The 23,988-nt window shown below is 38.6% G+C and overlaps 4 protein-coding genes across 4 annotated transcripts; 1 reads left to right on the forward strand and 3 right to left on the reverse strand.

Moving 5' to 3' along the window:
- Positions 1-228: 228 nt before the first annotated feature.
- Positions 229-5,644, reverse strand: LOC116263296 (uncharacterized). The gene is made up of 10 exons (XM_031642982.2): positions 5,397-5,644; positions 5,250-5,282; positions 2,714-2,893; positions 2,536-2,640; positions 2,215-2,271; positions 2,040-2,120; positions 1,820-1,854; positions 1,296-1,385; positions 1,022-1,178; positions 229-599 (listed from the first exon to the last, which is right to left on the reverse strand). The coding sequence occupies exons 1-10, from the start codon at positions 5,478-5,480 to the stop codon at positions 480-482; spliced, it is 942 nt and encodes a 313-aa protein (XP_031498842.1). The 5' UTR covers positions 5,481-5,644; the 3' UTR covers positions 229-479.
- A 3,625-nt stretch (positions 5,645-9,269) lies between these two features.
- LOC116261833 (uncharacterized) lies at positions 9,270-10,108 on the reverse strand. Its single transcript, XM_031640718.2, has one exon. The coding sequence runs from the start codon at positions 10,007-10,009 to the stop codon at positions 9,578-9,580; it is 432 nt and encodes a 143-aa protein (XP_031496578.1). The 5' UTR covers positions 10,010-10,108; the 3' UTR covers positions 9,270-9,577.
- Positions 10,109-11,468: 1,360 nt separating this feature from the next.
- On the reverse strand, positions 11,469-12,183 carry LOC116262910 (uncharacterized). The gene has a single exon (XM_031642448.2). It carries the CDS (start codon positions 12,113-12,115, stop codon positions 11,684-11,686), a length of 432 nt encoding a protein of 143 aa, XP_031498308.1. The 5' UTR covers positions 12,116-12,183; the 3' UTR covers positions 11,469-11,683.
- Positions 12,184-20,451: 8,268 nt separating this feature from the next.
- LOC116263434 (F-box protein At5g49610) lies at positions 20,452-22,183 on the forward strand. The gene is made up of 2 exons (XM_031643205.2): positions 20,452-20,853; positions 20,921-22,183. The coding sequence occupies exon 2, from the start codon at positions 20,948-20,950 to the stop codon at positions 22,043-22,045; it is 1,098 nt and encodes a 365-aa protein (XP_031499065.1). The 5' UTR covers positions 20,452-20,853; positions 20,921-20,947; the 3' UTR covers positions 22,046-22,183.
- The last annotated feature ends 1,805 nt before the right edge of the window (positions 22,184-23,988 follow it).

Raw genomic sequence — 23,988 nt, forward strand, 5'->3', positions numbered from 1 at the left:
CATTTATGTTAGAAAATTGGCAATATTTGTGAATAGTCCATTAAGCTGCCACATTATTTTTGTCATCTCCGCAATAATATAGAGTTTTGAATAATGGAAACCCCTTTTATTTAGGAGTGTCAATGGGTCGGAATTGGCCAGCTACATACATAAACAATCCGATTCAGCACTGTGAAAACAGAAGAATCCAACACCATGCCCGACACCAACAGCAGAGGAGGGCCATCGAGGAAGAAACTTCAGCAACAATTTTTCCTTTTCCTTTTCCTTTTTTGGTTCTGAACAACCTGCATTTTATTGGTTGATTTCTTGCCAGCTTGTTGCTGGTTACAGTTAAAAGAATAATCATGAACGCAGACAACAGCCACATTACATTTTCAAAAGACAGATGGTATGCAATGTAATAAATGGTTGTGCTCCCATGGACTGATCTAACTCTTGGCTTTCAGCTTTACAACTCAAGTAGATGCCTTCTTGCTTCAAGAATTTGGATCCACTTGGTTATCTGGAAAAATGAATTTTAGGTCCTCATTTTCTCTGTAAACTTGAACCAGAGCAGCAGCTTTGTATGCAAACATTCCAAACATTGCTGGGACCAGCTGCGAAAGATAAAGAGGCATTGGGAGGATACCTTATTAATCAACGTATTCAAAGAGTTTGGAATCAAAATCAAATGCACCTGACCCCTAAAAATGGACATCAAACTCCTAGATCGGCATAAATAGCTCAAGAGGATTGCCTATGGATCAGCAAAGTCCAACCACTTGGGCAAGTTAGAGATTAGCAGTTGGTTCATATAAAGAAAAACATAACCTCTTTAGCAGATGAACAACAAAAATGGTTGATACTTTCTGTTTGTAAGATATTCATGAAGACACAGATGGACACAAGCATTTGCCTACATGAGAAGCATGGATTGTGATAGTTCAAAAGGACAAACTTTTTGTCGTTTTTGCTAAGGATAATTAGAAAGAGTTTCAGGTAGTTGGTAACAAGAGTATAAGACAGTACACAAATTTACCTGAAAACCAAAGGAATCATCGGAAAAGTGATGCAATATGCTCCAAAGTCCATAAATGGCTATAGGAATTACAAGTCTTGGAGATGACAATGCAAAGGCACTCCCATTCAGCACTCTTTCAAAGGAATCCTTCAGGTCATCACTTCGAATGCCAATCCTGGTTGACACAACCTCATTAAAATGAATCGAGATTCAAAAGTATGCTAACATATAATGTCATATAGGGTAAAGATGATAATACATTAGAAGCATCGATCAAAGTAACGATGCTCACTTCTTGGATTTCTTTTGCATAAAAATCTGTGGCACGCTATCTCTTGAGATGTTATCTGCATGTCTATAAAGGAGCTGAAGATACAAACAGCTGCAATCCACAGGGATCCCATCAAATCACAGGCTAATGCCAAAAAATACTGTTACATAAAGGAGTTGGATATTGAGCATTCAGATTCTTCAAGACTGCCTGTAACCTCTTTCACAATAAGACTTAACAAGCTAAACAACATAACTAAGAAATGATAAGTAGTCTAGCTTCTATGTATATTTCAAGCAAATGATCTACAATTTGTAGCACAAAAGGGAGGTACAAACACCTACCAAGAGTAAAAAGAAAAAAATGTATTCTCAAAATGAAAACTACAAAAGCACTGTTTTCTCTCTGTATACCAAGATTGAATAAGGTACTTCTCAAGAGATAATTAACAACATTATTCATGTCTTGAAGCTGAAAAACGTCTGTCTGTGATACTTTGAAAAAAAGGGGGAGGGCAGAAAGCTTATGCGAGATTATTGACTGACCTGAAGAGAACTCCTGATGCATAACTAATAGCAGCCTGTTCATACCAATGGAGAGGTTGTTAGTCAACAAGCAATTGTATATGGTAACCTGCTATACAAACCCTATACAAGATCCCAGCATATCTATTGGAAAAAATGGAACAACTAAATGATAGTAATATGTGAATCTAGCTTCCAAAAACCCAATGTTTATCTACATTTTTACTTGAGGCAATAATACCTGAACTGACAAGGTCAACAAGCAGTATCCACTACATGCAGCTCCCACACCAAGTGTTAAAAACATTATTTCCCGCTTCAGCTGGCAATGACACCAGTTCTAGAGTCATTTCGTAACTCCATACATATATTTCATTAGTTCATTATCTATTAGCAGTGAAGTTTAATTTTCATACAGCATCATATTTGAGCAGACCAAGTTTCTTTCTTCTTTCACTGTCATTCTGCCGCTCCTGATACAGAAGAAATGGTAATTTAGTCCACAAATTCAACATTCCTCCACATCATGATTTTTAATGATTTATTAATGCTCAAAGTTTAAAAATTCCAGCAAAGAATTGCACAAAGAGGGGAATAAATTTTTAATGATTATCATGACCACAATTAGGGTTTTCTAAAGATCAGCTATATCAAGATTTAGTTGCAGCTTAGGATGGAAAAAGATACTTTGAGATGAAGCTCATTTTAGCTATAAATGTGACGACCAAGCACCGAACCTTGGCTACTCGTTTTTTGTTGAATGGTGCAACCTGGTTGCCTGCAACCCACTCCTGAGTTTTTTTAAGCTTCAGAAATCCACCAACATCTTCATCATCATTAGCCTAATGCAAAAAACAGATTACAACAGAAACAAACAAGAATAAATTGGAGGTTTTTACGCTAACTTGTGCTAACCTCTTGAAATTGCTGCCTGCTGACAGCTGCTGTGTTAGCTTCTGACTTATCAGGTCTTACCACATCCCTGCCCCAGAGTATGTCAGAAGCTCTTGATATGAAGTCCCCATTCAATCTTCTCTCCCTTAAAAATGTTTCTAGAGCTTCTTCTGACGCAAGGTCACTGCCTAAATCACAAATCTTAAAAGGATAAAGACAACAAATACCATTGGTCACAAACGGCCATTTCGAATGGGCAAGGTAAAAGAGTTAATTATAGTATATGTTTTCCTGATATCTCAGTCAAATCTGTCAGCGCATAAAGATGTCCAAAATTAGAAAAATAGCCGAAAAAAAGTAATATGCTTTTCTAATAAAAAGTATTATGAACATATAAAAAATCTGGAACATATAAAAGTATGATAAAAGTACATACTTAAAAATATGACAAAGCATGAACAAAAAGTCTGAAGAAAGAAAAGAACATAACCAAAATCTTCAAAAGAAGTGAAATATAAAATGGTTTTAAAAGGGTGAGAAAATCTTACCATTAATATCATTTTGAGAAAATTTAGCTCTACTACCACTTTCTCAATATTTCACCAATAATTTTTGTGAGGGAATAGTAAGATACCATTTTAGGAATAACCAGATGACAGGAAAAAAACAAAAAAACAAAACTGAGACCAAGAGATCTGCAAAGTAAGCATCTAAGTTAATTGATTACAGTTGGAAAAAAACCACTATGAATACACAAAACTATTTAGAACTTATAAGAAAATGAATTATCACATGCCACTGTTTCATAGCCACAAGTTTTACTGCTAAATGAAGATTAGTAAGTTTCAGTTAGATGCAGCATGGAAACACAAGGCCTTGCAAAACAGGCTACTGCAATACAGTTTCAGCTACACTCAACATGAAAATTCATTACAGATCAGACTTAAGGTAAAAATTAAGTAATGGCAGACAGGCTTCAATGGCCAGAAGCTGAGTTAAGATTCTACCATTAACAGCCTAAACATAAAATTTTATAATAATTTTGCACCACTAGACTCAGCCTCCCAACTTGTGCACCGAGAAGATGGCCAGACAACAGCATAACCAACATGCGCTTGGTTGTGCACTAAGCTACATCTTTAAACTAGTCTAAGTCCACTGAATCAATAGTTATGTTCCAGAGGCTATATCCACCGGCAAATGTGCAATTAGCGATTCACCTTCTAACACTACACAAGTTGGATCTAGAGAGTCGCAAATGAAAATGACTGCCAACATCTGGTTTTGCCATCTTTATCATCAGGCCCAAAAAAATAATGATAAAAGGAAACTTAAACTAAAACATAATAGGCTGAAAAAAGAAAGAAGATGACTAGGTCAGTGCATAAGCCAACCTGAGTCAATTTTGTAATAAAGAGTATGGTTTCTAGTAGGCCAAGGTCAAAATTATGAGTCCAAAATGGGTTGTGCTCTCCCAGTTACCTAAACTTACACCCACCCATAAAATGTGATGGCATCCCAGGGATGAGAGATGTTTGAAGATCTTCAATATTTAACGTTTAAATTTCACAAGACAGAAGCCCATTACAAGATGTATTATCATAGGAAACACAGACCATTTAATGTCTGTCAGTTTGCAGGGTGTAAGAACTAAGGTTCAATTTGATCAGTCCATCAGTCAATCTTATTGCAGTAGCTGCATATCATGGATTTTAAGTGTTTTACAGTTAGCTATAATTCTTTTAGCGTTCAGTCTCTCAAGAATCTTGTAAGCAGCTGAGCACAGGGTTTTCCATGTAACTTGCTGCAATGAAATGGAAAATTTTCTGCAACTGAAAAGGGAACAGATGTATAGGCCATCTCTGGTCGAGTATAACCAGAACAAGATTTCGTGAAACTGGTGAACATGCACCTCAGTATTTGCAAATCCTTGAAATTGCAAAAGAATTAGTTTCTTCCAGACTTCCCCACCAAACCCCCATTTACCCTTACATGTGTTTCTTCCAGACTTCCCCACCAAACCCCCATTTACCCTTACATGTCCACCAAAATGAATAAATAACTAGGCACATAAGGAAAAGGAAAAACCAGCTCCTGAACATCAGTTCAAAAACAGACACGATCAAACTAAGGTCATAATGTGAAATCTCACAAAAGTTCATGAAAACGTTGGCAAAAGTAATCCAGACTCTCCACAGTATTGCAAGACCTTCAAGAAACTTTTTTGAAAAGGACTCAACGCTGAATATGCCAGATCAAGCCACATTAACTCAAGGATTCATTTCCAACAGAACCCATGACAACTAAACCCATATGCTGAAGTATGAAGAAAAAATTTTTGGGGTCCCTTAAAACACCATGAAGCATCAATCGGTTGAAGGTAAGAAATGCACCGTTTTATGTAATAGGAATTCGCCAAGAACTTCTGTTCTCATAATACAGTGCCATTCCTCCTTTCAATAACAGGATACATTCAAAAGTCTCCAAGAAAAGAAAAATCTCCTAACACAAAATTCACAACCGACCAAGAAGAGAACGATAACCATTGAGGACGTACCTGGTTCTTGTTTGACACAGACGAACCATTTGCCTGGACCATACAGACACAATCAAGAAAAACCACCACCCACAGAGTAAATAGCAACCGGAGAAAAGTTAAAACAGAGAAAGTGGGTGCCCAGGAAATTGGTTGCTTCAACATTACCTGAAGCACAACCGCCGTACCTCTTCTATTAAAAGTGGAAGAAGGAACGCCAACAAGTAAGGACGTCGAGAAATGACATGCCATTTCTTTCCACTCAACGAGAGAACCAAAGCCTCCAATTTTCACGAATCCTTTGGCGGTATCAGTCTACGTGCCCATCGAAGAAGGTAGCAAGATCAAATAAAGGAATGTGACTCTCGACCATTTGAGTTTTGGCTAAGGTCAAGACACAATGAGAGAGAGAGAGAGGAGGCGCCCCCGGCCTCAGCTCGTTAACGAATCGGATATCGTCTACCGTGAGTCTGGCATCGGTGGAAATCGAGCCGACCCGACCCAAAATCCCTGATCTCCTTGCATATAGTTGGATATAGTTAAACAGTCTAATGCAAATTAACGAAATGAAAATTTAGCTTTACTGCTTCTAATATATTGGCTCAGCTTAAGCTAGTGATGACATAGGATTGATCAAGAGAAGGCTCCTTCTCTATGTACAGTCTAATACTTAAAATGCTGTCGGTGGCATTTCATCTGCCATTTGTTTTCCTTTCGTTTTATTTGAATTAACCCATACACCTAGTCGTTTCTAGGACTCGCTTCTCTGCTTTCGTTTCCCTTATACATCACACTGTTATTTCATTGTTCTCTTACTGATTAATAATGAAGGCTCTTCATTTATATAAATAAAAAGGAGTTTTTTTTTAATTACAATATACCCATTTCAAAAGAATGAACTTCCATGCTGGTGCATTGCAGCATTAGTATTTGGCAAGATGCATGATTCAACATGTTTGCTTGACCTATTGTTTCTTAGTGTCCTTTTTGTTTACAGGTAAACGTGTGGAGACTAATATATATATTTAGGGTGTTTGACAAATGAAACATTTTGTGAGTGTTATATGAATTTACTCTAAAGATTAAGACAAATTCATAAATATCTAGTTATTGTGTTCCATGAATCTACTCTAATTTTTTTGATAAATTCATAAAACGTTCACAAAATATCTTGACTGTCAAACAGCCCCTAAATATACTTACTTTAGAACAGAATTAAGAAAGTTGTGAAGGACATATTTCCCTCCACTCTTGGCATGCCTTTTGACAAGCACTCCAAGAATAAAAAAGCTAAGAACCTCCATTAATGACATCTAGGGAAGGGTTTTCTCCTCATCCCTCAATTTGTATTTAACATTCATTTTCTGATGTTATACTAGAGGTAGAAGCACTTCGAAGAGACCGAAGTTCCCTTTCTCCCTCCTCCTTTCTCTCTTTAGAGTTTAACACTGCTTTAGGACCTGAGAGAAGGAGCAGAACATCTGTCAACTAAAGTGTTGTTTATCTACCGTTTGCATAATAGAAGAGTAGTGCCCATAAAATCGAATTGTCAACTAAACCTTCACTCGCCTATCAACCCAACCAACCATGTTACCCCCTTCGGAGCTCGTCAGGTGTTATGCTGAAACTGATCTTTTATCCATGTGAGGTGAATCCAGAGATCCATGTTACACTTCTCGCCGTTCGTTTGTCTAAGAGACACATGTGAAAGATGAAACTTCCCTGCTTTATCATTCCTTCCAGATATGGGGCTGCATGGGGTGCATGAGATAGAGCCAATATGCTTTCATTTCAATTCCATGCTCTACCCCCGAGAAAATACAGGAGAGCAACACTTACATGAATTAAACTGATAACGTGACACCCACCGGGTGATTTTTCCATTAAGAAAAAAAAAGAGCAAGTATCCTGAAATCAGTTGGTGCATTATTTGCTATTTTTACTTTACAGATACAGTTGGTCATGTCTGCTGCCAAACTATTGTCATGACCAGATCCATTTAATGAGAGAGCCCCACTTCTTTTTCATGTATTCTCCTTATTCAAGGGACATCATAGTATACAGACGAGAGCTGCCAATTATTAAAATTGATAGTTTCTTGCTCTCCCACACAAGGAATCCATGATTAACCACAGAAGTTGCATTTTGCAAAACATGCAAGACTTCGCCCATATGGCTGAATATTAGGAAAGCAACCCCTGGGGACGAGGCATGTCGTTTGTCTATTTATATTAAGTTCTATAATAATAAAGAGAAAAAGTAAGATGATTTACATTGGAAACTACTAGTATGATGTTTGGATGATCCCTGCAACTTGATTCAAAGCCAGGTTTTGAGGTTCAGATTCGGTTTCGGTAGAAAGTTGAGTTGACATAAAATCTGGTCTTTACAAGTTCTAGTTTTGGTGTTCTCAAGGCCTAGCTATATATATAGCTTGGATTTTATGCGGGAACCCCAATCCTTATCATTCACAGACAGTGCATGTTCCCAGTTTCTCGTTCCCAATCTCTTTCTCCTCACAATAGTAAGCAGCAAGCAAAACGGACTACGTAAACAGGAGACAGGAAAACAAAACTGGTATGAGCATAACCATTCTCACCTGGTGGCTAGCCAGAACATGGTGCTTTTTTCTGAAAAAGGAAATGGCTTTGCCTTTTAACCATTATGTTGTACATTTCTTTCTTCATTTTCGACCACACAATTCGCCAAAATTTTGGCCACGCTAAAGTTGTCCATGTTATCGTCTCTGCGAGAAGCTGATCGATAAAGTATTTTGTATTATTTTCTCTTTACTTCGAATGTTTAAGTTTTTAAACCACCAAAACAAACAAAAAGTAACACTTAAAAATCAAATCGGCCGAAGTTTTCTAAAAATTAGTTAGCAGAAGTTCCAATTTTAGTTCTGAACTCCAAGTTTCGAAATTGGAGGACCTGATCTGACGAGAAAATATTAACTTCATCAGTCCAATGACTTGATGTTTCCTTAGATTTGAGCTCTACATTTTTCTCCACCGACTTCTGTCAAAGGGCCTAATTTAAAAGAGATACAGGGGGTCCGTCCACAGATCTGAACAATTTATCAGGTCTAAGACAGAAATCGCACACCATGTTCGGATCAGAGATTATCAAACGCCTTCTGAGAGCATCTCTCTGATCAACAACTCGCTAGAAAAGAATCTCTAAACTTCTGGATGCCGGGAGAAGAAAAAGTAAAGAAGGCCCATCTCTGATCCCTCAATTATTCTTCAACCGACCATTAAATGCGATCAATGAAGTGCAATTACAACTTGCGCATTTGGGTGCAACTCAGGTCTTGGGTTCTAGAGATGTGGCGTGATTTAGAGCGCCCGTGAAGGCGCCAAGAAAGCCGCCATGCAAGTAGTTGGGAAAATGGTGGCTTTTCTCTTCACTAATGTTGAGAACCTTTCTCATCCCCCAACTTGAGCCATCATCAATCATGGAGGCAGGAAGGAGAGAAGAAGGCTTCTTCCAGAAGTCCACTGTGTGTCCCACCGACTAGGCGTGGCTTCTTTATCTCCTCGACTACGGAAAGTTCTAGGTGCAACCGTCCAAGTCAAGTGGACCAAGTATGATAAGAGATGAACAATCCCTGTTTTAGTAAATGGGGTATTAGATTCTCTCGCTCTCTCATACACATAGTTTGGAAAGCTTTTTTAGGTAAGAATTTTCAAGAGTCGTATCAAAAGTGGACTGTTATCTGAGCTTTTTAGAGAAATACAGGGAAATCTAGACGCATTACAGTTCTTCTTTGAAGAGGAGATATGCCTCCCTGGGTCGAAAACCACCGTATCCCCCATTAGACAAGGGATGTTTTCGGTCATCTGTATGATCAGCGCGGAGAAAACAGAACACAGTTGCGGTACCGATTTATGCAGAACCAAGCAGATGATCGGAGGTTATTTGAAGCAATTGATAGCACAAGACCAACACATGTAACTCACGCCATTATCTTCTGCAGTGCCAAGGTCAAAACTCAGCAAAGAGATCGCAAGCGAAATCTTAAGCTAAAGCTAAAGCATGTAGACTCAATTGATCTTATTTGGGTAGGGAACGACTTCACATGCCATGGAACAACACATTAAGACCAATCCCCAACATTCAAGAAGATCAAAGAAACCCATGCGAACAACAAAAAAGGAGCGAAAGAGTAGAAGTTAAAAAGATAAGCAGAATAAGGGGCTCCATTTCTGGATAGCCATCACAAAAGCAGGCCCCGCCCAAATAAAAATAAAAACACGGTACTTCTTCTTCGTCTTCCTAAGGACATAAGACTCCAACTATAGCATCCTTACTAGTAGACGAAAAGAACCAGCAATGAGAAAGGGTGTCTACTTCTCCTCGTTTTGGAAGGCAGAAATAGGGAAAGTCCTTCCCAACCCTCCTGGGCCAATAAAGGTGATCTTAGTATTGGTGTCGTCCACAAACATATCAGTCAGGGTCACCCAGATCAGCAGCTCCTTGCTCTTCACCCCAGTCATCTTCTTGAACTTGCCCTTCTCACAATAGGCGGTGACCTCGGTGTTGTAGGACACCATCTTGCTGATCTTCTTGAAGTGGTGTTCCTTCCTCTTCTTCTGCTTCAGCCAGACATAGCCGTTCTCCCTGATGATCCCGACTTCTAAGATGTCCTCCAAGGGGAGGAGGCCATTGGGCAGTTCCAACTCCTTGAGAAGATCCAAGGTTTTCTGCCTGCAAAGCTCGTCCCCATGGTAGATCTCTGCCTTGGCCTTGAGGTCCTCGTCCATGACCAAGGAGGACATTTTGATTTCTTGGGGAGGCGAGCAAATCAGACGTGTGTGTGTGTGCGGAGGAGAGAAAAGGGGGGGAAAAGCAATCGGCAGGTGATGGGAATTCCCTTCCCCCAACGACTGTATTTATAGCTGATCTTTTGGAAAACAGGGCTTCCTTCGTCGGCAAATAACCTACTTGCCCCGCAAGGTAAGAATCCGAAAATCAATCAGCATTTTCCTTCTTTTTCGTGCTGCCATTTTTTGTCATGTTCCTCATCGAACCGGTGAACGTAGCTTTCCCTGTTTTGTTCCTCGTTACGGAAAAGATTTTCCCATTTTCTCATTTGCATATCTGAAAACTTTTCTAAGGTGCGGCGATCCTAGACAAGGAACTAAAGATTTTGATTCGATTAAGTTCAACTGAAAAATCCAAAAATTTTGCAGATTTTAGCTCAACATTACAGTATAGAAACCATGGATCTGTAGTCCGAGAGCGGTGTCGGACAATAAATCCATGATTTTAGTGTCTGTGGTAGCCTTGGATTTCATATCCGAATCTATCAAACATCATCTAATTGAATTGAATCCCAAAGTAGATATGATTTTGTTGGTAGTTTGACTACCTGATGCCAAACATTTGAACCATGGAACGCTTCTTACTCAATACGTTTCGTAGGACTTCATTGTTTTCACGCTTCCTTATCTATTAATTTGACCCGACGTAACGAACTTCAATTGTAGGAGACTAAGTGGGTCCATCATTAATAAAAGAAGCCTTTTTCTTCTTATATCATTTTATGGACAAAGTTCCTTCAAGGTCTGCCGATATATGATTGCTTCGTTGACAATAAAATTCAATTATGAACCACAGTTTATGATTAAAGCATGATTCACTTCTTAGTTATTGGGAGATCCCATGTACTCTCTTTAGGATCCATTAAACAGTTTCAGTCAAGAAATTACAAAAACGTTATAAACATTTTTTGCATTAAAGTGTGTTCAAATCTTATTACAAAAAAAAAAATCCTCATTCATTTCCGCACACTTATTGATCTCAACACCCAACCAACCGTTGACAGTCCTACTCAAGGCCTCATGGTTCTCTCTTTCTCCAAAATAAAAGCTACCATTCTCTGTCGGTGAGATTTATTTGAAACTATATAATTTATACACCTGGTTGTACTATATAAATCTATATTCCTAGTTGTTTTTAAGACTTGACTTTCTGCTTTGATTTTTCCTTCAAAAGGCTGGACGGTTAGGTCATGAAATGAAAGAGAAATAATGCTCCTAGTGATTAAGAAAGAGTCTTCTTCCTGTGGTATAAAGACAAAAAGAAAAAAATAGTAATGCCCATTTCTAAAGAATGAACTTCTATGCGGGTGTATTAATATTTGTCAAGATTCTCGATTCAACACGTTTGCTTGACCTATGGCTTCTTTGCGTCCCTTTTTTGTATAGGTAACCGTGTTCTAATTGAGAAGGGCGGTTAATAATATGCATATTTATATACTTCTATAGAGCTTATTAAGAACAGTCCCCCACACTCAAGAAGATCAGAAGAAGTTAAAAAGATAAGCAAAATAAGGGGCTCCATTTCTGGATAGTCATCATAAAAGCGAGCCCCAACCAGGTAAAATCAAGAACACGTTTACTTCTTCTTCGGCTTCCTTTATGACATACGACTTAATGGTGAGAAAGCGTCTACTTCTCCTCGTTTTGGAAGGCAGAAATGGGGAAGGTCCTCGTCATTCCTCCTGGGCCAATGAAGTTGAGCTTAGTCTTGGTGTCGTCCACATACACCTCAGTGATGTTCACCCAGATCAGCAGCTCCTTGCACTTCACCCCAGTCATCTTCTTGAACTTGCCCTTCTCAAAATGCGCTGTGACCTCTGTGTTGTAGCTCGCCAACTTGGCGATCTTCTTGAAGCAGTGCTCCTTTTTCTTCTTCTGCTTCACCCAGACATAGCTGTTCTCTCTGATGATCCCGAATTCTAAGATGTCCTCCAAGGGGAGGAGGCCATTGGGCAGTTCCAACTCCTTGAGAAGCTCTAAGATTTTCTGCCTGCAAATCTCGTCCCCATGGCAGATCTCTGCCTTGGCCTTGAGGTCCTCGTCCATAACCAGGGAAGACATTTTTGTTTCTTGGGGAGGCGAGCAAATCAGGGCTCCTGTGAGAAGGGATCAGCAGGAGATGGGAATTCCCACCTTCTGAAGACTGTATTTATAGTTGATCTTTTGCAAAGTAGAGCTCCCTTCGTTGGGAAGACAACTGGCTTGCCCTAGAAGGCGAGAAGATGAAAAGCAACCATCATTTTCATTCTTTTCCTGCTGCCATTTTCCGTCTCTTTTGTCGAGTTCCTCCTCGAACCGGTGAACGTAGCTTTCCCTGTCTTGTTCTTCATTACAGAAAAGATTTTCCCATTTGGTCGTTTTCGCAGCGGAATTAAGCGTACGAGTGCTGAATTCCAGGACTCGACTTACACCCGTTTGCATGTCTGAAATCTTTTCTAAGGTGCGGCGATCCTAGAGAAGGAATTTAAGATTTTGATTCTCTTAACTTCAACTGAAAATCCAGAAAAACGGCATATTGGTGCAAGATGCCTGTGAGCAGGGGTGGTGGTCAGGAGCCCCTTAATTTTGTTTGTTTTTTTTTTTTAATTTACATGTGAATTAATTTTGAAATAATAATTTGGTTCCTCTCATGAAAAATTTCTGCATCCGCCCCTCTTGTGAGATTTAAAGAACAATTGCAAGATCTAACGTTATGTGTTGTAGTAACCATTTTTACATAATTGAAATAAAATGTGTTTGGGACTCTTTGCTATAAGAACCGAATCTGCTCAGCTAACGCTGTGTTTGATGAACTCTTATTCCCAAGACTGATTGTAACGAACTTCAATCGTAGGACAATAAGGGGATCCAGCGTTAATTATATGTTTTTTCTTATTATATCATTTCATGGACAAAGTTCCATCATGTTCTGCCGATATATGATTTGCTATGTTGACAATAAAATTCAATTATGAGATTTTTTTTTCTCTATTTCTAAGCAAAGATAATTTTCTTGGTTAATATCATTTGTGTGGCAGAGTTAAATCTTATTCGTCTCGCTCTTTATCATTGCTTTTTGACATCAAAATTCAATTATATGACAGCTTTTCTATTGCCAAATATTTTTTTTGTTTTGTAGCATTTCCTCTGAGCAAAGTTCAAATTCCTATTCTCCTTCGATATGATTAAATTTGATGTCAAAATTTGATTATATCAGGAAAAAAAAAACTTTTTATAAGGAAGTTGTATGATCCACAACCTCTCGAGGCCAACTGGCCATGTGGACTGAGTTAGTGAAAAAAAAATCCTTCCTAAAAGAATCCCACTAATTTATACCAAGAGATTGCGCGAGAAGAATCTCATTAATTTAGAACCAGAAATTATTGATTTTGAATTATTCACTTGTTTTAAGCTATTAAATTAACCATATAAACTCTCCAGTTCAGCCTCTAGTCGAGTGAAGTGATCAGTTATATAGAAATTGGAAATATGACAATTATAAAAATAATATCTATATACACCGACGATGAACCGTTTGAGATCAATTCGATTGACAATCACTATTTTTTCAGTAAAGTACTAATTTTGTTCATTTTTTTGAAAAAAAAAATTGAAACAGAATTGCACATAGCAAATTAGAAATTAAGCTGACCGAACAAATTATAACTAATAGCTACATCGGCGAATTTGAATGTTGCAGGGTTCAACAAGCTAATAACTGGCATGTGTTTGGTTCTTTTCAAAACAAAAATCACATGCACGTAGCCGTTATATTTATTTACTTCACATGTTATGTGCTTGTGCCGACAAAATTAACATTAAAAAAGACGATTTCTCCTTCACATATAACTAGTTTATAGTGTAAAACTTGTTATTATACATTTAAAATTTTGTACTATATATATATATGTACTTCAGGCAGTGTGCTGTAAGAAGCTAGAAGAATATATCGCTTATGATTTAAAATTCTGTCCTGACTTAAAATTCTCTCCTTTAAGGGTCAAACCTTGGGTATCATCATGGGGCATGTGGATACTGCCCAAAGGGACGGTGCATATAGAAATTATTAATAAAATTGAAAACAAAGTCAAGCCCAGCCAATTCTCAGAATATAATTATTATTTCAGGAAGCACATCATCCGGACCACTTTTCTTTCAACTATTGGTGCGAAATGGTCAAGATGCTAAGCACATAGAAATATAAAATCGGAATTATTTGTGAGTGGCCGATCCGTTTCTGCTTTTTATTTTATTATATAGCCCTTCTCCAAGCTGCAGGCTAGTCCATCGTCATCAAATCAAAGAAATACTTTAATCTCAACGCGAGTACACAGTCCAGCGTTGTGTAGGCCCAATAAATTAATTGCAATTATGTTTGAACATGATAAGTTCTTGCAGCTCCCATTGATCTTCCCACCTAAAAAATTTATGATTTTAAGACATAATCAAAGGATGCCTACCCAGATGTTAATTTTTATTCCTTATTGAATTCAGAGATGCTGGGCCTCCAGAGGTGTCCATGGGCCGCAGTTCTCAGGTCAATCAAACGAAATCTAATAAAAAGTCCAAAACTTGAGCTGCCATGAGCAACTTCTCTCCATGTGTTGTGTTAGGTGCAACCGCAGTTTGATGCTTAGCCTTCCCAGAAATAAATTAAAGTCCCATGGTTGAATTGCTCACATGACTAGTAAGATTCAATAAATACATTCTACCCACTACTGGCCACTTAAATTAAGAGAGGGAGAGAGAGACAAAGGAGAGAACAGAAGATGGTTTCATAATGATACTTCGAATTCAAAATCAACAATACTCGAAGATTCAACACGCCACCCAACTCGACTAGTTGCGCAAGAGATTCATCTTATATGCTTTCGTTTGTTTGATAGAATTGGTGTGCCAAGAGATGTATCAATAAGAAAGCGAGTTGAAAACCAGGTTCTGTGCTCTAAGTTCATGAAGGTGAGCAGCAGTTAATTATTGTGTGGTGTTGGGGGGCCGTTGGGAGTTTGAAGCAGCGTGGGTCACCGGGAAATGAGGAAGGTGCTGGAAGATGCCGACGGTGGACGGGCGGCACGAAAGAAGAATTATATGACAGGAAGATGAGCTGTTATTGGGCAGTTCTCTCCCTGCCACTCGTCTGCAGCGTGAGATGAGCGATGGCGTCGATCGACTGGGGGCAAGGGACACATCAATAAAGGAGGGCCATGTGTTGCTGTAATTTCACCGGAAAAGGGACATGCTAGGAAGTGGGTAGGTCGGCTCCACACCTCTCCATTAATGACGACTTCAATGAGGGTTCTGAATTACTCCACGCTCCAGATTCAATATGGTTTTGATTTCATGTCATGGTTTGGTCGCCCTTCCGTCTACCACCGGTAAACCTCCCCATCTGCCATTGTACTTCCATCTCTCACTCTCATATGGAGGTCATTACTCAACTCACCAAATCATATTAAATTATTATGAATTGAAAGTTCAATCTCATGCTTGTTCTTTATTGCAGACCAACATTAACTTCTCATAAAAACTTTCTGGCTTGAAGCGCCAGTAAAATCACTGAACTGTTTGAGAGAGAGATGTGCATGTCTGTTAATTGGCACTTGGGGGGATCGGAGTGGAACTTGATTTTTCGCTTAGAAGAAGAAGGTAAAAAATTTAATACCTATGAATCATATCGGATAACATTTAACCGAGTAATTGGACTGACCATCTAGCACTTTCTTATCAAACATTAATATCATGCAGTTGGTAGGCCCTCCAATGGACAGGAGTGAAGCGAGGATTTTCTTCAGGGGCGGGTCGGCAGTCCGACCACTGAATTCGGGTAGAGCCAAACTTAATTCTAATACAAAAAAATATATTATGTAATTAAAAAATATTATTTTTTTCAATGTAAAAAAAAATCATTGGCTGCGGTGGCCCCCCTGTTCATGGAAAAGATGTCAATATATCTTATTTGAATTGTCGAACTGTTTAAAAAATCGGATATGAAAATAAAAATTCAATACCAAACTCAAAAATGGAATCAGATTTAGATGTACATAAATATAAGATCAGATTTAAATTCGATTTCAGATCAGATTTAGTTTTAGATACATATCTTTTATCCAATATTCTTACATTTTGAAAATTGGTCGGATTCAGTTCAAAATTCAGATTTGGATTCAAATGTGAATATAAAAATCAGATTTAAATTGTGAAATTCAATTTCGGATTTGGATTCATGTATAACTTTTCTTCATTCGTATTTGAATCCAAAGTTGACTATGAGTACAAACATTATTCAGAAAAACAGATACAATAAGAGTATATCTGATTTGAATATGATTTGTTAACATCCCTAAGTATAAACAAATGCCAATGACCATCTTAAGTTTGACTTATGTAAAGAACTATGGTGCATATTCCATTGATATAATCATTCTCGGATCTCGAGAGACCCAACCTCCTCAGGCATTCATTGTTCAGATGCAACAAGCAACTCTTTTTAACTAATAATGTACTAACTGAGGCGATTCCACATGCAATTATGCGTTTTAAGCATGCCTTGCTGTACCATACATCAGCCAACCAAGCATACGCGTGGGAAAGAATTTTATTACTACTTGGGAACCAATCGAATTGCAAATCTAGTTGGAAAACGCCTTTTATTTGCATCATATATTTTTTTCATAAGAAGATCTGACTGTCCCCCTCATCGATACGAATTACGATCGATAAGATTTAATTATCAAATGTTGGTTGATTTGACTTGAGAAATTTGTCCTCTTATTTCACAAATCGAGGACCTACTTATGAACGCTTTATAAACAAAATTAACACTCATAACTGGACTACTAGATTTGATTCGTGTACTAACGCATGCCCCAATATGAAAAGATCTTTAACCTGCCCATTCACAAATTTTAAATTTCTACTGAACTTGTTTTTACTGTTCTTATTAACAAGTTAGGTTTATTATATGATTCTAATTCAAGATTTGTTATTCCCAGTTACTGGCGTTCATATATCATTTTTCATCGCTGCATGCCTTTTACTCAAAAGTGCCAGACCGAGTCTCCTACATCTGAATCCAAACATGGTATGCCATTATTAAGTCTGGATCCGTTTCTGCACATAGAAATAGTATTCTTGCTTATTTCGACGATCCACGATACAGAAGAAGCAGTTCGAGAATTACCAAATATGGCATCATAGAGGTCGATTCAATCGTCAAAAAAGAGGGTCTGATTCCGCCCTAGAAAAGAAAGCCTTCAACAAAAGCCAACCGTGCAAGGCGGTAGAGTCAGTGTGCATTCTCTCATGAACGCGAAACGGTGGTCGTTCCGCATCCCAATTGGGTGAAATTTTTGAATTGGATCGCGCTACTTTGAAATCCGATAGTGTTTTTCGTAGTATACCGATGCTGAAAAGATTGTTTTATCAGCGTTCTTTTGGACGGACTGCAAACAGTGGATGCAGAACGCTTTAGTTACACGTGTATAGCTTCCCACGTAGGTCTCGAAGCAATCTTAAACCATAAAGGGCAGGGGAAACATGGCCGAAGTTTCGGATGTATTATCTCTTCCCCCTCTTTTCGAGTTCACCCACGTGTTTGCTCCCAAGGAGAAGCTGTCGTTAGTGGTCTGCATTTGGAAAAGAAATCAAAGCCCTTGAAAAGAAGGTTGGGTACTTGGAATCAACCAGCATCATTTCATTTATAGAGAGAAATCCGGTGAGTCCCCATGTGAAGATAGAGGGGGTTCGTTCTCTTTCACTTTCACGCAGAAAACAACATCGTCGATAAGGACTCCCATTTTCACACTGCAAAACTTATATTCAGAACAAATGCCGTCCACATATCAAATTGCAAGACGAAGGCGCATCTGATCCTCTTGGAATGCGAAAGGTGGAAGAAGCCATTGTCTCCCTTGGAAGATCTACAGCTGATGCCGTCAATGGGCGGAACCTAAAGTCTACAAAGGATTGCATACTGCCTTCCAGGTTCCATTTTTTGTTTGTACATAAACCCTAATTTTTAAATAATAATGCTCGGGGGCCGTTTAATTTGCCTCATAGGACCAAGTTTTCTGTAGGCAGTAATCACTGGGTTTGATTGAAGGGGATTCGTGGCGTTGCAACCAAGACGGAGAGTGGGTTAGCGCCGGTACCCAACAAGGAAGCAATTGATGGGTCAGATCTGGCACTCGGGACATGTGGGTCTGGTATAGGCAAATCTGGCATTAGGTATATATATATATATATATATATATACACGCAAACAAGGGTCTGCTCTTGAAAAGTATTTCAAACTGTTGAAAAAATAGTTTGAATTCATTTTCTTATATGAGTTGTTTGGAATCTACGGCATAAATGATTTCTATTTACTTATTTTCCTATATATATATATATATCATAGTCACAAAAACATATTTTCTTCAAAAAAATGCGATAAATAAATTAGCAGTTCAAAACTTTTAAAAAGGTCATTTTTTAAACGTTAAAATGAAAAAAAGAGGCAAAGTCGTGTTTTTAATGCATTTTTCATGTTTGTTCCTTTTTCCTTTTATACTTTTTTTCACTTTTTTAATGTCAAACTGTTTTTTTTTTGTTTTTTTTTATTTGTTGCAAATTTACGTATTTTTTATGCTTGTATTATTAATTGTTTACTTATTTTCTTTTCTCCTCATTTTTAGTTTTAATTTTTTTTAAAAATTTATCATATTTTTCTCATTTTTTAAAGTTGGCATACATTTAAGGGACACCAAATCTATGTTCAACTTTCTCTCTCCTCTCTCTCATTCCGCTCTCCCTCCCTCTTTCTCTTCTTTGTCTCTCGTGAAAGCCATCAGCGGCAGACTGGCTGGAAGGCATCGCGCCACTAAAGTGCCACTGGCGACAGCAGAGGGAGCTGCCCTTGCTTAGCCCTTCCCCTAAGGGGTTATGGTAAAGATCCATTTTGCAAATAGTTATTTCATTAAGTGCTCCTTATGCAACCACTTGATTTTTTGGTGCGTTGTTGTCCTCGTCAATTATGTCGGTGACGATATCGTCATCGGGGATCAAAAGGTAGCTCTATGCTATAGAAAGTGTGTCGCGTGGGTTTTTATCAAACTACACTGACGTCATTTTCATTTCGAAGCAACCATCACGTCACGTCACGACAAAGCCCTATGCTCCTATAAAAAAGAAGAAGAAGAATGGTTTTCTTTCAAGAAATTGCAACTTTTCCATTCAGAAGCACTTTGAACGATTTGTGTGAGGTCAGGACTAATTTTTTGAAAGGTAAGGACTAATTGCAATTCAATATTATTAGTACTTATTATACCAAAAAAATGTCATTAGTACTCACTTTACCAAAAAAAGGTGAAGACTAATTTCTTGAATTGGAACACTATCGTGAAGTGGCCGCCCTTGCGCAATTTGGGTCAGATACTTAGGCATTACCAAATAGAGGTGATGATCCTGAAATAAGATCGAATCTGAGGTCCTTAACCCCATGAGTCCAGTTATTGGCATGGAAGCTAGGTGCTAATCGAAGGTATATACCAGACTCAGGTTCAGAGCTACATTTTAGGAGAACACAGGCCATATTCGGATCATAATCAAGAACCTCGCGGTGACTCTAGTTGGTTCCCTGCCCACCCAAGAAAGACAAAGTGGAAATGTAAACGTACATGACAATAACATGCTTTCTCGATGCTGCCGTATTGCACCACAAATTTAGATTTTGGACAATCCTTTGCTATTAGATGGAGAGATGGACGTGCCAAAGACTGGACCTCAATTCCGTTTCAAATAAATATCAATCGGACTCAAACTCGGATTTTAGTTTCGAATCAACATCTTATATGCAACATCCACACATTTCCAAAGTCAGCTCCTAACATATCATATTCGGATTTGGGTTTGCGTTTTAAAGTCGAATTCCACGTTGAATGTGAAAATAAAAGTCCAATCCAGAACATATTATTTATATGATGAATTTAAAAGTCATGTGACTCTGGTATTACACTTTTTTCATTTGAATTTGATTATGAATTGGAATTCAAACACGCGAACATCCATTCAAGGACGGAATTCGCACGAACCTATGCGGAGAGGAAGTGAAAGAATCTCCTCCGCCACATTGCAAAATATTAGACTATAGTTACTTGTACATATTTGCAAAAATTGATTCCTATCCCTTGCAAGAGTTGAGGCGAAGAGCAGTGCCTATCTTCTTCCTCTACTCATAGCTCGAGTTTGTAAAGGACACTAGTTCGAGTTGGATGAACTCGACTCGTGTTAGTAGAAAGATGAGATCATGTTATTTGAACAATCCTTTTATGTCCATCTACTCTCTCGTTTCCTTATGCAACTTATTGAAATAAGAAAGGCGAATCTAACTTTCACGTTTTGCAACACCATGGAGAAGTGGATAAAGATTTTGTTAACTCAGGAAGAAGACGAGCATGAAATTGTTAAATTACCTTTAAGACGAAGATGAACGTAGAAAGAAACCCTGCTTTTAAGAGTTAGGGTCGTACAAGAAACGTCCGCTTCGTTCTGCAATTTCGTCACCGTTCATCTTCTGAATGGACGGTGATACTCCACAAAGTACGCACGTAAGGCTTCTTTAGTGAGTTCGGCACCGTCCATCGTAGGAAACCAATGGACGAGATCGGAGGGCGCCTGTTTCCAGTTCACCGCGGCACTCAAGACGCCGTCTCTGAAAGCGAATGATGCGTTTCAAGGAATTGGGTCTTCCCCGATTTCCGGCAAACCAGAAGGGTTTTGCCGAATAACGAAGTTCCCGCCCGTGCGGGTGACCTGGGGCGTCTTCTGATCGCTTTTCTGAGGTAACAAGGCAAAGCTCCTTCTCTTTGATGAGTTGCAGAAGCCTAATTTCTGGTTTTGATTCTTCAGCAATTTGTTCTCTTCTCGACACCATCCATGTCGACCGGCCAGAATTGCATCTTCCCAGATGATGTTATCATTCAGATTCTTGCAAGACTGCCCGTGAAATATCTGTTTCGATTCAAATGCGTCTGTAAGTTATGGTGTAGACTACCTTCGGAGCCGTATTTTGTTCGTTTGTATGATGAGTTGTCCTCTTCTAGAATCGGGGTATTGCTGGAAATCGTGCAATCATCCACCATGTATCCGAATTTCGTCTATATGGATGGATTAAACGACACTGGCGAGTTCACTTCTGAATTCATGGGGGATAGAATCAAGATTCGAGCTTCCTGTAATGGGCTGTTGTGTTGTGCCAGCGTTCCTAATAGAGGAGTGTATTATGTGTGTAACCCTATGACCAGACAATGGATTACTCTCCCTAGGACTAGAAAGAGGCCGGTTAGCCGGTATCATCCCGATGATGAGTCCACCTTGGTGGGATTGGCTTTCGATCCGCCTGATCAGAAATTCAGTGTGGTTTTGGCCGGATTCTATCGCCCTTTTGGTCGGAGAGCCCTGGATTGCTTGGTCTGCCAGGTTTTTGATTCGGCAACTAATTTGTGGACACGGTCGATTTTCTCGCATAACGACGAATTCACCCATATGAATAAGAACCAAGCCGTCTACGCATATGGTGCTCTCCACTGGTTGACATATAGATCTTCATATGTTCTTGCGTTGGATTTGGAGAAGGGGACGTGGAGGAAGGTTTCTTTGCCAGATGCTCTTTTGGGTTCTTGCAATTCCAGAATTTACTTGTTGGAACTGGAAGGATCCGTGTCTATAATTCAGATTACAGAAGGTATGATGGTGATATGGTTGCTGAAGGACTATGTGAATCAGATTTGGATGGTGGCTGATAGAATTAGCCTGAGGTGTGTCAAGGCATTCATGTCTAGCATTTTTCCTATCAGCCAAAGCAGAGACTGTGTCTTCCTAGCTACCCAAAAACATGTTCTGCTGTACCATCGGGAGAGTAAAGTGTGGAAAGAGCTGTTTTCGGTGAAGAATACCATAGCATTCCCCTTGTGGTTCTCCGCTCATGCTTACAGAAGGACTCTGTTTTCTTGTCACCAGAGCCTGGACTCATAAATCTCATAAAGAGCAGCTGCATTTCTCCGAGAAATATGAGTTTGCTATTTCTCCGAGAAATATGAGTTTGCTGCAGTTGGATCGTCTGGAACACATTGTACATATAAGTGTAATAAATTTTTTCACTGCTTCCCTTTTTCTCTTCCGAAAAAAAAAAAGAAAAAAGAAGACACAAGCAATCACTATGTAAATTACATTTTCCCTTGTAATTAACCTCGTCTTTTCTAAACATGGCAGGCATCGCTATGCTCACCTTTGATGTTCTAAATTTCTAATATCTCCATTGGTGTAAGGTCTTCTTAAATTTGCATTACAGTTATTTTGTGAGCAATGGTTCTGCACCTGGGTGGGTTTGTGTTTCTGTAGGAAAGAAGTTTAAAAGAAAAAATTCCAGATTTGAAATTTCTTCACGATGATTCAATGACCCATGTTCATGGAGTACCAAATCTACCGATCATGAAAATTTCGTTTGGGCCTCTTTGCAAATCATTCAACTTTTCTAATTGGGTTTTTAGTTTTATGTTTAGATAACTTCTAGTTATATGTTTATAGGAATATGAACATAAATTGTAGGTTCAGCTCTATTTATTGAAGTCTTCCTTAAGCGTAGCCATGTACAGTAGGTGATGCAACCGATTTACTAGAAATTCAAGACCTAATAACCGACATTGTCTGTAGAAAGCTCGTAGAAATAAAGAATCACATAAGAGTCATTCTCATCCAAGGAGGTGGGATATACTCAGCATGCAAATGGAAAAAGAAATTCTTTAGTCAGAACTATGTCTGGCAGTTGTGGTTATTGTAAGATGATCATGGTTGCAGTTGAAGGTGATGAGTTAACTAGTATGTTGGTCGTCGGGACATCTACTTCTCCTTTTATAGACCCTCCATGAGTGCTGATGCCTTCCTGGATCATCCGCGAGAAAAAAACTAGAATATGTTTGCCTGAGAAGATGACAAGTAGCATGGACGATTGCCAAAACATTTTCAGAGGGGTATCATTTGGTGGGATTTTGATAGAACTTGCACTGAGCAAATGGCCAAGCCTTGGAGGCCATACAAGTGCAATTGCAGGGCGGTACATCCTTTTCTGATGGCTTGAAGATTTCTTGCAATTGATCTATGAGAACTTAGGAATAAGCTCTCTTCTTTCTCCCCCTGTATTTTCAAAAATTTTAGAACTATTATTTTTCTGAAAGACCCTTATGCCCTTATAAATCTGCAGAATATATGGACAGGCCCCCCACCCCTTTAAATTTGTAAAAAATATGAATGGTTCCTCCCCCTTTTTTTTTTCCTGGCTCGGCTACTGCTTGGATGTTAAGGTTATGTGCAGGATTTCATCTAAGCACTGGCCACACATGCATTTATGCATTTCTCATCAGGCTGCACGCTTTTTTATTCTGTAACCACTGGTGCATCTTGTTAATTGTTTTAGCAATTCCTTGTGGACTTAGGGCAACAGAAACTAGTGGAGAAACTTTGTGGCATCTAACTTTTTACATGCACATATTGCTATTGGCAAAGGAACCAGGACAATTGCTTTAATAGCAGGAACTTCTCTTTGTGACTTCTTTCAGATTTATTTATTATCTTCTTGATAGTCTCCTTGAGATCCTTTTCAAATTTGATGGAACATTTCTTATTGGCTTTCTAACATTTCGAGATGCCATGTGAGGACAGTTAAAGATTTGATTAAACTGATCCAAATGAGCCACTTAATTGAGCTCCCACTAGTTTTCTTCTTTTTTTGTTGAGAAAAAAAGTAGTAGCTTTTTTGGATGTTAATTTCTGTGACCAAATGTGTCAGAACTAGCTCTTTTGACATGGTTCTTATATTTATTTGAAAACCAACCATGAAAAATTTTACAGCTTGTACGATTCTTATTTACACATCAGAGTTACATGATCTAATATCCTCCACTATGTTATTGGGTATGGGG

The sequence above is a fragment of the Nymphaea colorata genome, chromosome 10, assembly GCF_008831285.2.
Source record: "Nymphaea colorata isolate Beijing-Zhang1983 chromosome 10, ASM883128v2, whole genome shotgun sequence".
Lineage (NCBI taxonomy): Eukaryota > Viridiplantae > Streptophyta > Magnoliopsida > Nymphaeales > Nymphaeaceae > Nymphaea > Nymphaea colorata.

Excerpts from the sequence above, each read along its gene's own strand:
- LOC116263434 (XM_031643205.2), top strand. The coding sequence starts at position 20,948 with ATGTCGACCGGCCAGAATTGCATCTTCCCAGATGATGTTATCATTCAG.
- LOC116263296 (XM_031642982.2), bottom strand. The coding sequence starts at position 5,480 with ATGGCATGTCATTTCTCGACGTCCTTACTTGTTGGCGTTCCTTCTTCC. Across the intron at positions 1,179-1,295 it reads ATGCAAAAGAAATCCAAGAA|GATTGGCATTCGAAGTGATG; the intron begins GTGAGCATCGTT and ends TGTGTCAACCAG. Across the intron at positions 600-1,021 it reads ATGATTCCTTTGGTTTTCAG|CTGGTCCCAGCAATGTTTGG; the intron begins GTAAATTTGTGT and ends TATCTTTCGCAG.
- LOC116261833 (XM_031640718.2), bottom strand. The coding sequence starts at position 10,009 with ATGTCCTCCTTGGTCATGGACGAGGACCTCAAGGCCAAGGCAGAGATC.
- LOC116262910 (XM_031642448.2), bottom strand. The coding sequence starts at position 12,115 with ATGTCTTCCCTGGTTATGGACGAGGACCTCAAGGCCAAGGCAGAGATC.